The sequence below is a fragment of the Oncorhynchus mykiss genome, chromosome 13, assembly GCF_057628025.1.
Source record: "Oncorhynchus mykiss isolate SJ-2025 chromosome 13, ASM5762802v1, whole genome shotgun sequence".
NCBI classification, from domain to species: Eukaryota; Metazoa; Chordata; class Actinopteri; order Salmoniformes; family Salmonidae; genus Oncorhynchus; species Oncorhynchus mykiss.
The window spans coordinates 38,198,989-38,211,759 of NC_143034.1; the positions used below are offsets into that span (position 1 = coordinate 38,198,989).

At 40.0% G+C, this 12,771-nt stretch overlaps 2 protein-coding genes across 12 annotated transcripts in view; both read left to right on the forward strand.

The window, feature by feature from the left end:
• si:ch211-126j24.1 (phosphofurin acidic cluster sorting protein 2) overlaps window positions 1–4,667 on the forward strand; it is a 100,791-nt gene extending 96,124 nt beyond the window's left edge. For all 8 annotated transcript variants that reach the window (XM_036940720.2, XM_036940718.2, XM_036940719.2 and 5 more), the window contains one exon: window positions 521–4,667. In XM_036940720.2, the coding sequence (XP_036796615.2) occupies window positions 521–639 (119 nt within the window). In that variant the 3' untranslated portion in view covers window positions 640–4,667. The remainder of the gene's footprint in view (window positions 1–520) is intronic.
• Window positions 4,668–6,472: 1,805 nt separating this feature from the next.
• klc4 (kinesin light chain 4) overlaps window positions 6,473–12,771 on the forward strand; it is a 35,909-nt gene continuing 29,610 nt past the window's right edge. For 2 of the 4 annotated variants that reach the window (XM_021557391.3, XM_090196142.1), the window contains exon 1: window positions 6,473–6,842. The gene's annotated coding sequence lies outside the window, so the exon portion shown is untranslated. Of the gene's footprint in view, window positions 6,843–7,093; window positions 7,482–12,771 lie in introns of those variants that run through there. The other 2 variants (XM_021557390.3, XM_036940725.2) reach the window with 1 other exon arrangement.

Genomic DNA, 12,771 nt, shown 5'->3' on the forward strand with positions numbered 1-12,771 from the left:
TGTCACGGGACTCATAAGCATATCTTGTCTGCTAAATGAACTAGCCTACAGCCTATGGCAAGGAGCATAGCCAGATTACATATATTCTCTTCTTCTGAAATACATTTTCTTTGTATAATAATGTTTCCTTAGACCTGCCTAAAAGAAATAATGGATTCATTGTGATGGTGTCTATTAAATGTAGATGTTCCAAAGGCGCACATCAGCGGCTTGTATGCGTGGAGGCTGAGCGTGTTTATGTTAATTAACGGGAGACCAACAGTAATTCGACTAGAAATGTCATGACCGCCACAGCCCTCCCCAAGCATGCACCCATATGTTCAATAATACATGTACACTACATACTCATTCCGTTTATACACATACTGTAGAGTATGTGCTGAACACATACACACACATGGGTTCATGTGAATTCCCTGAATAGCCTCTATTCCATTTTTGAGTCTTTAAGATGTGCAATATTACCACCAAGTGGTTGAAAATGAACACTTTTGCATCTCTCTCCTCTCTGTCTCTATAGTGTCCATTGACGGTGTGGAGTGGAATGACGTCAAGTTTTTCCAGCTGGCCGCCCAGTGGCCCACTCACGTCAAGCACTTTCCTGTTGGCATCTTCGGCTACACCAAGCCTGCCATGTGACATATCACTGCCACCTAAACCCAAGTATGGGTAGCTGCAGCCCAATATGGTGACCGGAGTATGGGCAAGCGGGTGTGTCGAAAGGAGTGGGTGTATGGAAAGCTAATCAGCTAATTGGGAAGATTTGTTGCCACTCAAGACCGTTTTGCATGGCTGATACGAGTCAATAAACCACCGACCACTGCAGCGGTTTTGTATCAAGGTGCCTGCTGACCGGAGGTGCTTCCCACTGGGTAGCCGTGTCACATAGTCGCCAGCGGTAGCTAACATGGCAACAACAACAAAAATCTCCCATGATTTTGTTTCCAATAGGATAGAAGCCTACATAAGAAATAACTAATATTGATAACCATTGAGATTTCACATTGATACATACATACAGTCTACTCAATGGGCAGGTCATGAAGGGCAACAACACCTGGACACAGTGTCCTTGCTCCCGCTTTGCCAAGCACCACTGTCCCGGTGTGAGAAGTAGCTATTTAGTAGCCAATATCAGGGTGACAGTCACAGTGAGCATACGCATACAAGCAATAGTACACCCATCATCAGTACTTTTAATTTTTAAAAATATATAAACAATTGTCAGCGAAATACGAATCAAACTCAAGTCCAAACTCTCTCAGTACGATAGTTGTGTGGTAAGAACCGGAACAAAAAAAACTGCATCATCAAAACCATCTAACCCACTGGTTCTCAATCCTGGTCCTGTGGACTTCCCCCCCCCCCCCTAGCACTACACAGCTGATTCAAATAATCAACTCATGAGGCTTTGATGATTTAAATCAGGTGTGTAGTGCTTGAGCAAAAATCTAAATGTGCACCCCTTTGGGTCCCCAGGATCAGGACTGAGAACCAGTGGTCTAACCTATAGTAGAGCGCTTTCGACACACCCACTCCTTTCCACACGCCCACTACTTTCCTTTCGACACACCCACTCCTTTCCACACACCCACTACTTTCCTTTCGACACACCCACTCGCCCATACTCAGGTCGACATATTGGGCTGCAGCTACCCCCTTCTCTCTAAACCCTGACCCTAGAACAGCCATTATATCTCCCATAGAGAGAGACAAGCTGGATTCCATTCTGAAAAATCACTCCCCTCCTTTCTGTTCTTTGATATTTGTATTTACTAGATATTGAGGATATAAATATGGTAATAGTTCCATCAAGTGAAGATTATAGGTCCTTATATGCTGGTTCCCAATGTTTCAAAATGAAATTATTAGAAATACATTTCTAAGTCTAAGTTTGAAATGAATCCAACTCTTTCAGTTTTCCAAGTTACCGAAGGTAGTGGGGAAAGCTGGGAGTAAAATCCAACAGATTGGAACCCAGCCGAGGCTGCTCTGACCAAGCAAAAAAACGTAAACAAACCCCCTAGTCCTTTTCCTGTGGAAACTGTCCAATTACAAACCTGTGTTCCCAGTATAAAATGGATGTTGCTGTCAACGTCAAATGTTACTGTTTTATCCACCAGCAAAAAAAAAGAAGGGAAAAAATGTATGCTGCCTTTTAAGTATAATAGTGTATATTGTGGTTAGAAACTTAGAATGGCCATTTGTAATGGCAGCTTTGTTGGCACTTTTTGTTACTATATTATTATTTCTGTGAAATCCTATATTGGTAAATGTCCTGTATATAACGCAAGAGGATTGAAGGGGTGCGTTGGAGTGTGTTCACAGTGTGTGCCGGGAGGCCGTTTGTGTTACTGATTTTTAAGGGAAAGGGTGGGATGCTAAGAGAGGAATTGCTGTGAAATTTGCAGAGGAACCCCTCTTGCTATGGAGAGATGTAATTTCGTTCTCTTTTTTTTTATTGAGAAAAGTGACTTAAGTTTTTGATACACTACTTTCAAGCTAGTATACTTGCCTTCTTGATTTAGAAGCACATTTTACGGAAACAGAATAGGGACAATCAGTAAACCAAGAAACTTGGCACTGTATAACGAGAGACGTTCATCAGAGAGTGGGATGTATCCTTAGACGAGATCAATGCAGGGACCTCACTTGTGAATTTGTGAAGAGGGACGTAGGTGCATGCAAGAATCTCTGGACACAAACGTGAATAGGAGAGAGGAGTGAGAGTGGGGGAGGACAAGGAAAGAAGGAAACAAATGTCTTGTTCCCAGTGCCCTGCTCTAACACACCTGATTAGTCTACTGTCTCTGCAAAGGGCTCAGCAGTGCAGTTTTCAGTAATACCTTTCTCACACTACTACTGAGTTGATCCAAGCTCTACTGCACTGGCCTGGTTAAGCATCCATTATAGTTGCTGGAATTGTGTTCCAAATGACCAGGTGGAAAGAAAATACAGTTAAACATAGTACAGTTTTGCTTGGTACAGTAGTGTGAAAAGGGTATAAGAATTCCCCAGTGCGTTGCTCGGTTCTTAAACTATTTACCGGTGACTTTGAAGTGGTGTTCTTTTTTCTAACTTCATCCATTCTGAAAGACAGCAATCCCTTTACGAACCTAGCGTGCCGTATTCAACAATGAACAAATTGCTGTCAACTGTTCTCTGTTTTTATACTCTCTTTAAAGATGGACACACTCATAACGTTGAGTCAAAAAGGGCCCCAGGCTTCATTGGTTTTTAGGGAATTGCCAGGATTGACTCTGGGTACATTGTGAGGGACCATTTTAATGTCGGCAATGTTTCTGTATCGTGTGTTGATGTTGTTTCATGAGGTGTGTTTTCTCATAGACCTATGAGGGAAATAACGTCCTCCTGCCACTTCAGTCGAGGCTATGCAGGACACTGGAAGGAACTTGGAAGTCAAAACATCAGATTCCTGCCTTAGTTATTCCGCCTCCGTCTTTTGACCTGGTATGTTTGTGTTGTCTAATGTGACTTGACACGAAAATGCATTTCATTTGGATGAAAGTGTGTTTTGGAGACTTTTAAGTGTGTGTGTTTGTGTGTGCATGCGCTGATAAGGGATACTGTGTAACCCCATTTGTCAATTTCAACCCTTTGAAAACTATGGCTTCACTTGGGATTAGATACTACATCTATAGTATTACATTTGATGTATTTTTTGTTCATCTTCACAGTGGTAGCTGATTTTAACAACAGTGTATGTTACAGTAAATTTTATCCTTCATGCATTGCTGACCGTCCAGGTGTCTCTTGTTTTTGCCTCGGAAAGAGGGAAGGTCTTCAGTCAATCCCACTCATTTCACTGTACAGTGTTCCACTATTTCATGATACCAATAAACACTATATATATAAAAGTATGTGGACACCCCTTCAAATTAGTGGATTCGGCTATTTCAGCCACACCCATTGCTGACAGGTGTATAAAATCGAGCAGAGCCGAGTAATCTCCATAGTCAAACATAGACAGTAGAATGGCCTTACTGAAGAGCTCAGTGACTTTCAACGTGGCACTGTCATAGGATGCCACCTTTCCAACAAGTCATTTCGTCAAATTTCTGCCCTGCTAGAGCTGCCCTGGTCAACTGCATATTCATGCCCATGATTTTGGAATGAGATGTTGAACGACCAGGTGTCCACATACTTTTGGTCACGTAGTGTATGTATACATAACTGATACATAAATATGTTCCACTACTTAATAATACATATTTATATTATAGCACTACTTTTGGGAAGTCAAGCGGCACCAAGTAATACCTAGAAAAACTGGACAGTCTAATAACTCCAACATTGAGCTTTACAGCTCTTTTAAGTATAGTTAAAGTTTGCATATGTTTTTGCACAAACATTCTTTCAAATGATGTGACAGACAGTATTCTTTCTTTTTTAAATGAACCACTAAGAGAATACAAGGTAAAAAAATCTCTTGTTTTTATGATGTCATGTTTCATATCAGTTTTTGTTTCTTGAAATATTTGTTTTATTTACATCTTACTCTTTATTAAGTTTTTGTATGGCCATTTTATTATTCTAACCCTTTTTAAGAAAAGAGTTGAGCTCTTTTGTAAAGAAATTCTGTTTGGAAATTGGGTTTTGAAGTGTTGTAAGTGGAAAAACAGGCTATTAAAGGAGTGTTGAGAGAATTTGCGTTTGTTTTACTACTGTTTAAATTGGGAAAGATACTCATGTTGTCATAATACCATGTAACTATTAACCATACTGAGACTTGTCTTTGCATACAGAACACACACACACAGAATATGAGCTCATATCTGAGGCTGGACAGTGTTACATAGTGTTGTATTTCCCATACCAACAGCAGATGGCAGTGCCATTGTACACATCTGAATCACGATATGAATCTTTCACTTTAATGTTAATAATGTCAGATATTCCACACACCAGAGCTTAATTTCATATTCATTCAATCAGATCCAACTTTGGTTATCAAATAGGAAGCCTGCACCCTACCTCTCTGCCATCTGTGCCGCTCAGAGGCAAATCAAAATGCATTTGTCACATACACATGGTTAGCAGATGTTAATGCGAGTGTAGTGAAATGCTTGTGCTTCTAGTTCTGACCATGCAGTAATATCTAACAAGTAATCTAACCTAACAATTTCACAACTACCTTATACACACAAGTATAAAGGAATGAATAAGAATATGTACATACAAATATATGAGTGAGTGATGGCCGAACGGCATCGGCAAGATGCAGTAGATGGTATAGAGTACAGGTACAGTATATACATATGAGATGAGTAATGTAGGGTATGTAAACATTATATAAAGTGGCATTGTTTAAAGACAGGTCTGCTGATGATAGTTAAAGGCAAGTGTACATTCAAATTTATAAAGAAATGGTCATCTCATAAGCACAATCAACAATAGCTGACTTGGGCAAACGTCCAGGGATTCAATTTGATCACGCATTTCAAAGCGCTGTCAACAATTTGGCTCTTAAAGGCATCTATATGAACCCAGGTCTGCTGATGATAGTCCTCATATATATATATATATATATATATATATATATATATATATATTGTATGGTTCAAATGTTTTGCAGATACAAGCAATTCTCCAAGATGAACACAAATGGTTTCTAGCAAATCATTTGGTTTTAAATCAAACAAAGTCCCATATCATGCTGGTACACTACAAAGAATAAACTCCACAGCTAGCAATTTTTTCATTCATGAAAGTGATGGAACAATCCTTAAGTGTTTGATTTAATATTTGTTTGATTATTCTTTTGGAAATCATATTGATTATCTAAGAAAAACAATTAACTATAAGCTTGGGTTACTATACAGATCTAAGAACTGTTTTAATGTATCCATTAGAAAGACATTAACCCAACTGCTGCTTCCTGTTCTGTTTAACCAATGGCTTAATCAAATTATTCTGTGAGTTGAGGGCAAAAGGACAAGAATTTAAGCTAATCTGTTTAAGTGTGTTTACTAAACAAACTGCTCGACTGTTTGCTAAAAAACCACTTAAAACCACATTCGTCATTATCATATTTGACAGCATGTATTGCAGGTAGATTTTCAGAATTGTTTGTTTCATTACCTGTGTTTTTGCATATACACTACCATTCAAAAGTTTGAGGTCACTTAGAAATGTTCTTGTTTTTGAAAGGGAAGAAACATTTTTTTACCATTAAAATACCATCAAATTGATCAGAAATACAGTGTAGACATTGTTAAATGACTATTGTAGCTGGAAACGACTGATGGAATATCTACATAGGTGTACAGAGGCCCATTATCAGCAACCATCAGTCCTGTGTTCCAATGACACGTTGCGTTAGCTAATCAAAGTTTAGCATTTTAAAAGGCTAATTGATTATTAGAAAACCCTTTTGCAATTATGTTAGCACAGCTGAAAACTATTGTCCTGATTAAAGAAGCTATAAAACTGGCCTTTAAACTAGTTGAGTATCTGGAGTGTCAGCATTTGTGGGTTCGATTACAGGCTCAAAATGGCCAGAAACTTTCTTCTGAAACTTGTCAGTCTATTCTTGTTCTGAGAAATGAAGGCTTGCAAAGAAGCTCAAGATCTCGTACAATGCTGTGTACTACTCCCTTCACAGAACAGGGCGAACTGTCTCTAACCAGAATAGAAAGAGTGGGAGGCCCTGGTGCACAACTGAGCAATGATTTACTAGAAACTACTGACCTATTCTTGAGGACCTCTGCTTGGTCCTTTTATTTTTAGCTAGTCGTGGCTGATGTTCGCTAAAGATTTTAGTGGATGTTCAAAGAGAACCGAACCATGGATTACAGTTTCTCCCATAGACTACTTTCAGGGTGAGGAACCATCGAACATTAAGTTGTGAAATACTGAACCATTTGTATTTATTTTTTACCATATTCATTTTTTAAACTTTTTTTACAACTAGGTTATTAATCAAATCGACACATTGTATGTATTTGCGATGTAGACTACTTGAAGGCAAGTGTACATTCAAATGTATAAAATAAATGATTTATTTATCTATTTCAATGATGCATCTTTGGAAATGATGCATTTGGATTTGTTATTCGTACGGTCAGTCAGTGCCAGACACACACAGCCTCTGCAGCCACGCCCGAAAAAATCATGACGACGTCGTTCAAAACTTTCGCTGTGGATGCTGGGAGATCAATAACCAAGGAAGACATTTTGGATTTAAAACGAGCTCACTTAGTGGTTGACGAAAATATGCTCCGTCGGCAACACCATGTATCATTAGTTAGAATGTATCGTCAGATGGGTTTGTTTGTCAGTTGTGCGCAATGAAATGGCGTCGTTCTTGTGAAAAATTCCACGCATTTATCCCAAACCATATCGCCGCGCTCATCTACGAATTCTGTTAGGATAGGTTTCTTGCTGGCTCAGCTGTGTGTATGTACATCGAGAAGGCTCCTATAGTTCCTGGCTGTCCTACGAGGAATTAACCAATTTAGGTATGTAACCACATGCATATGGGAGCATCTGTTTTTGTTTTGGGTCACAGAATTCAACACTTTGCATAAGAAAGAACACAGAGACAGTGTGATCGATTTTCCCTATTGACTACACCGCTACAGACAGTAAGTAACTTAGCCTATAATAACAGTCCTTGTAAAGGCCTATTTTCTTTATACTGGAAAAAATAAACGCGCCATTTCACTGAGTTACAGTTCATATAAGGAAATTTGTCAATTGAAATAAATTCTTTAGGCCCTCACATGACTGGGCAGGGGTGCATCCCATTGATTGATGCACGAACGCCCCCGCTATCTTCATGCTATTGTCTAGATACACGGCGAGGCGTGGTTTGACGTGACCACGCCCCCGAGTAGGATATAGCCGTAGGGTACTCCTTGTTCTTCCCGTTTAATAATTCACTACAGTTTGGCGGCATCCTAAGCGCACTGCTGATACTTGTCGTTTCAATAAAGGTTTTCAGCAGCCTCGTCGTTATTAACATACTTGGCTTTCACAACATGATTTGCATGATACTTATTCTGCCACTAATTTGTTAGCTGACATGCTAAGACTAACAGTAAAGCTGTTGCAATATTCTTAAATCACTGTTTATTTACCCATAGCTGGGGATACAATCCTACCAAATGGCCCAAAGTTGTCTATGGTGATGTCTACACCTACTTGTTGGAATCTCCGGTTTTGCATATACCGGTGTCCTAGCTAACTAGCCAACATTGTCACCCCCGCCTCTTCTTCTTTGGTGTTTATTGGTGATTGGCATTCAAGTTACTGCCACCTATTGTACTGGAGCGTCCGTGTACTGGAGTCCTAGTGTAAAAGTGGACCAATAACAATATGAAGGGGGCTGCAATTTCACCCTTCTCATGGGACCAGGAGTTTTCTTTTGGGAGCACTGTGTGACTATGAAAACAAATCTCCCAGATAATTATTGTAATGATAATGTTTTGCTGTACCGTTGTTTCCAAGTGCCCTAAAGAAACAAGGGAGTGCAGATTCGTTTGTCATGGTTTCACCGTTACTGCAGTGAAAACGGCTTGCTTGTAGCCCAACTAGGTCTTACAGTATATCGACGGGACCGCATTTTACATTAATAAACCATGTCGTGGGCTGTTCTAAAACTACTCGCTCGTCAACGTCGATAACCATTTGTTTACACTTCAGTCATGTTACCTCATTGGCTAATAACCTGGCAACTTTACCAGTATATCAACACATTTTGGGGACACAGAAAGGAAAAGGGATAGCTCCTTCAGGAGATCAATGATCATCGCAATGAAAGAATGACCGATCTCTTGCATGTCCTCATCACAAACCTGCCGGGTTAATGCATCTCAATAGGAAAGTAGTGCTTTTACAATGTAGAAACCTAGTATTCCACAAATGACTAATTTAAATGACAGGTATTCTTATCAAGCAATTTTTATTTATTTTTTTACAGATTTCCATATTAGTTTCTAGGGCACAACATGTGCTTCAAAAGTAACTAGAATTTAACTTGGGAGCACCCGTGCCACAAATAGCAATGCCATTTTTTCCTAATTACAGGCATCAAACGATTTGAGCAGAGATGCTGGTCCAGTCCACTTTGCCTTTTATTTACTGGAGTGGAGAAGTTAAATCAAGGCCAGTGAAGAAATAGTGACCTTTGGACTGCAGACAGCTCATAACAGCAGTCAAATATGTCACTGGATCTGAAAGAGTGAGATAAAAGGAAGAAATTGGTCCCCTAGTTAGTTTTACCAGACAGGTGCTTGAATGCACACACCCAGAAGACATACAGTACTGTATGAAATCTTGTTCCTCTGTAAATATTTTCATAGTAGTTTGCTGTGAAGATTACTCTCAGCGTGCTCTGTTAAATAAATGTATGCTCTGGTGTTGAAACCTTGAAGCAGGCTGACAAACAGTAACAGGCCTATAATTGACCCTCGTGATGCTGTAAAATGTGCACTTTTGGACTATGACTTTTGAAAAAATGTTCGGCCCTTGCCCCCTTTGTCAGACAACTGTACATACAAAGAGGCCTACAAAACCGACAATATCTGAAACATTTAATAGCTACTACACTTTGAAGAGAACATCTCCATTTGACTATTATTCCTTCCATTTCCTATCATTACCCATGTCTCATAACAAGTTTACCAGTGCAGGGAATTTAAACATTAAGGTTGTGCTTTTATCTGCAGTTGAATGGTTCGCAACACTCAGGGGAAATACTTTTCATTGTCTCTTGTCAACGTAAATACTCCAGACCACAAGGTGGCAGTAGTTTTTGGTTTGTGCCTGCTGTAGATTGCTAATGTTAGCTAGCTAGTATTGGTAGTAATCCCTTGATACTAGCCAGATGGCCATAACTAGCGTAGCTCGCAACATTTATAATTAAATCACAATGGATTTGTTTTTGAATGAAGCCGCTGCCTGTAAGCCTCCGAGATTCAGTGGTAATACTAACCGTTAAGCTAGCAAGTGAACTGGCACTGGCAGTATGGGATAATGGATTGTGAATTTTATTATTTCCTCATCTTGCTAGATAGCTCGCTTAGTAATAAATAAATGGGTTGTGTACATTGTGCTGCACTTATCACCCCATTAGTTTCATGTGAAGTGTGTGACTGCCTTTTTCAGTTGGCAAGCTAACGAGCTAGTGCATATCAAACCTAACAAAAAAAATCCCTCAAGCACAAAATTCCTGCGCTAGATGTAAAGACTGTTGTTTTTTCTTGTCACTCTGTTAGCTCCTTCACGTGGATGTTCATGCTCTCTGATTGGCTCAGTCAGCCACTGCAGAGCATTGCGATTCTACAAATAGAAACGGCTGGTTCGACTGTACCAGGTCTAGCAAGAGAAGGAACGGCCTCCTACTGTGCTAAGTACCTATCGTCCGTCAGATTGATCGTGTGTCTGACCTATTGGAGCGTGGGTGGGCAATTCCAGTCCTCGAGGGCCTGATTGGTGTCACAGTTTTTCCCCAGCTAACACACCTGATTCCAATAATCACCTAATCGTGATCGTCAGTTTAGAATACAATTTGATTAATCAGCTGTTTGCTAGGGATGGCGAAAAAGTGTGACACCAATCAGGCCTTCGAGGACTGGAGTTGCCCACCCCTGTATTAGAGGAAGGATGAAATGAATGAATTGGAGAGAAATGCTGTGAAATCATAAAACCTCCTCCATTTACTGCAATAGCCTATATGTATAAGAAAAGGTACTAGCCTTGCACAAATAGGGAATCATGTTCTTCAGGACTGAATTTAGGCATCATGTTGAATCAATACATGTTCAGGGCCATATTGATTTGGAGTTCTTATGCCTATTTCCTCATGTAGCTAGCTTGTTAATCGTACAGAGAGAAAAAAGTGTGTTGCAAATTTCAAGCTTGTTTTTTCATAAAACGCATCCTATTAATAACCACTGATTACTGCTCTCAAACCAGACGGGTTGGGATTTCTATTGATATTCTAGTAATGGAGATGAGTAACAAGAAGACAGCCAAGAGACTCAAGTGAGACAATTATCTCAGGTATCTACTTGTGCTAGTTATTCGCTCCTTTTGCCTCGCTCTGGCATTGGGCCAGCAAATGAAAGGTTGCTGGATCGAATCCCCAAGCTGACAAGGTAAAAAGCTGTCGTTCTGCCCCTGAGCAGGGCCCACTGTTCCCCGAGTGGCGATTTTTTTTTAAAATTTATTTTATTTTAATTTTATTTTTTAAGGCATCCCCCCGCACCTCTAATTCAGAGGGGTTGGGTTAAATGCAGAAGACATTTCAGTTGACTAGGTACATCTGACTAGGTAGGTATCCCTCTTTCCCTTCTGCCTCACTGTGAAAGAGGCAGCGTGGCATTTGAACCAGCATCAATGATTCATTGCTATGACTCGCCATTGTCAGACTGGTTGGAAAATGTCAGCTTCAAGAGCCATTATATCAGACCAGCTACTTTAATAAACCGGCATTTAAAAACATCTTTAGCCTTGTTGCTTCACATCGAGGAGACAAAAGGGGAGAGGGTGGTTAGCGACTCAGCAGTGCTTTTCATTTAATCTCTAACATTTGTTTTGTCCTGGAAAACACCGGAAGTACATTGTTTTTGACTTACTGGGTTTGATAGGATAGGGCCTTAGATCTCCATATAACTTTAAATATGTGTGTGTAAATTGGACTTGTTGATTTTGAAAAGAAAGTTCTGAGAAATGTGAAGTTATATGCGTGGATCTCAAGTCCACGCATGTGTCCGTAATAGTCTAAAGGGCTTCAGTGTATCTAAGCAAGAAGAGTTCTGTGAGCACCAATGCATTATTTTCATTTTATATTGTGTACAAATAGGCCTACCTATGTTCACATGCAGTAAATCAACCATTCTGCCACAGTTGGGCAGAAACGTTATGGGAAAGTGTAGTCTTACGAATGAACACAGGAAGAAACCCTGAGAGGAACCAGACACGAAAGGCTGAGCCAAGCCTATGATGTCCAGCGCAAGACTTAATGGCATGCATGTGCGACCTAGGCCTGTAAGCATGTGGTAATTTTAGCAAACACCACTGTTAGGTAGCTTTATGTTATTGAATGTGCGCTTTGCACAGTCTTCTATATCTTGATCCTTGCAGTCAACTTGTGAGAGGCTATGCAATTGATTGTTGAATGAGTTAATGGATAGATTAGAAGGGTGCAGATGCATTTGTTCAAGACTCAAGTAAGGCTGTCAATCTTAGTTACTTTCTGTAAAATTTGTACTTGCAAATGTCAGTACTGTACATCATCAGAATAATTGAAGAGCACAGTCAGGTTCTTCAAAAGATGGTTGCTTAGCTGATCCACCATCAGTATAAACAGCAGTATCTTCCTGTTTCGCTATCCCCATGTTTATGGAATATCAAAATGTAAACAATAGGCTACAACAATATTTCACCACTTTGCAAAGAAGGCTTTTTTGATTTTTATGATGACAGTGTATACCAAGCTATTTTGGGTATTTTGAAGTTGTATTATTATTTTCTTAACATCCTTAGTAGGTTTCCAGCTCTCCCTACATCTCATCTCCCCAACCAAAACCACCTGTGCCTCCTTCCCACGTGTCCCTAAATCAGAAACATCAGTCTGCAATCTCTCCTATCCACTAGTAACCGGCAGAGACCAGAGGCAGGAGAAGATAAAGCACTCCCATAGCCATCAACACCAAAAATATAGCTCGCCAATGGGCCCTATAATTCCATCTGGATGTGATGGGATTGGAGAGGAATGGCTTTATGCTACCAAAGAGACTGGGG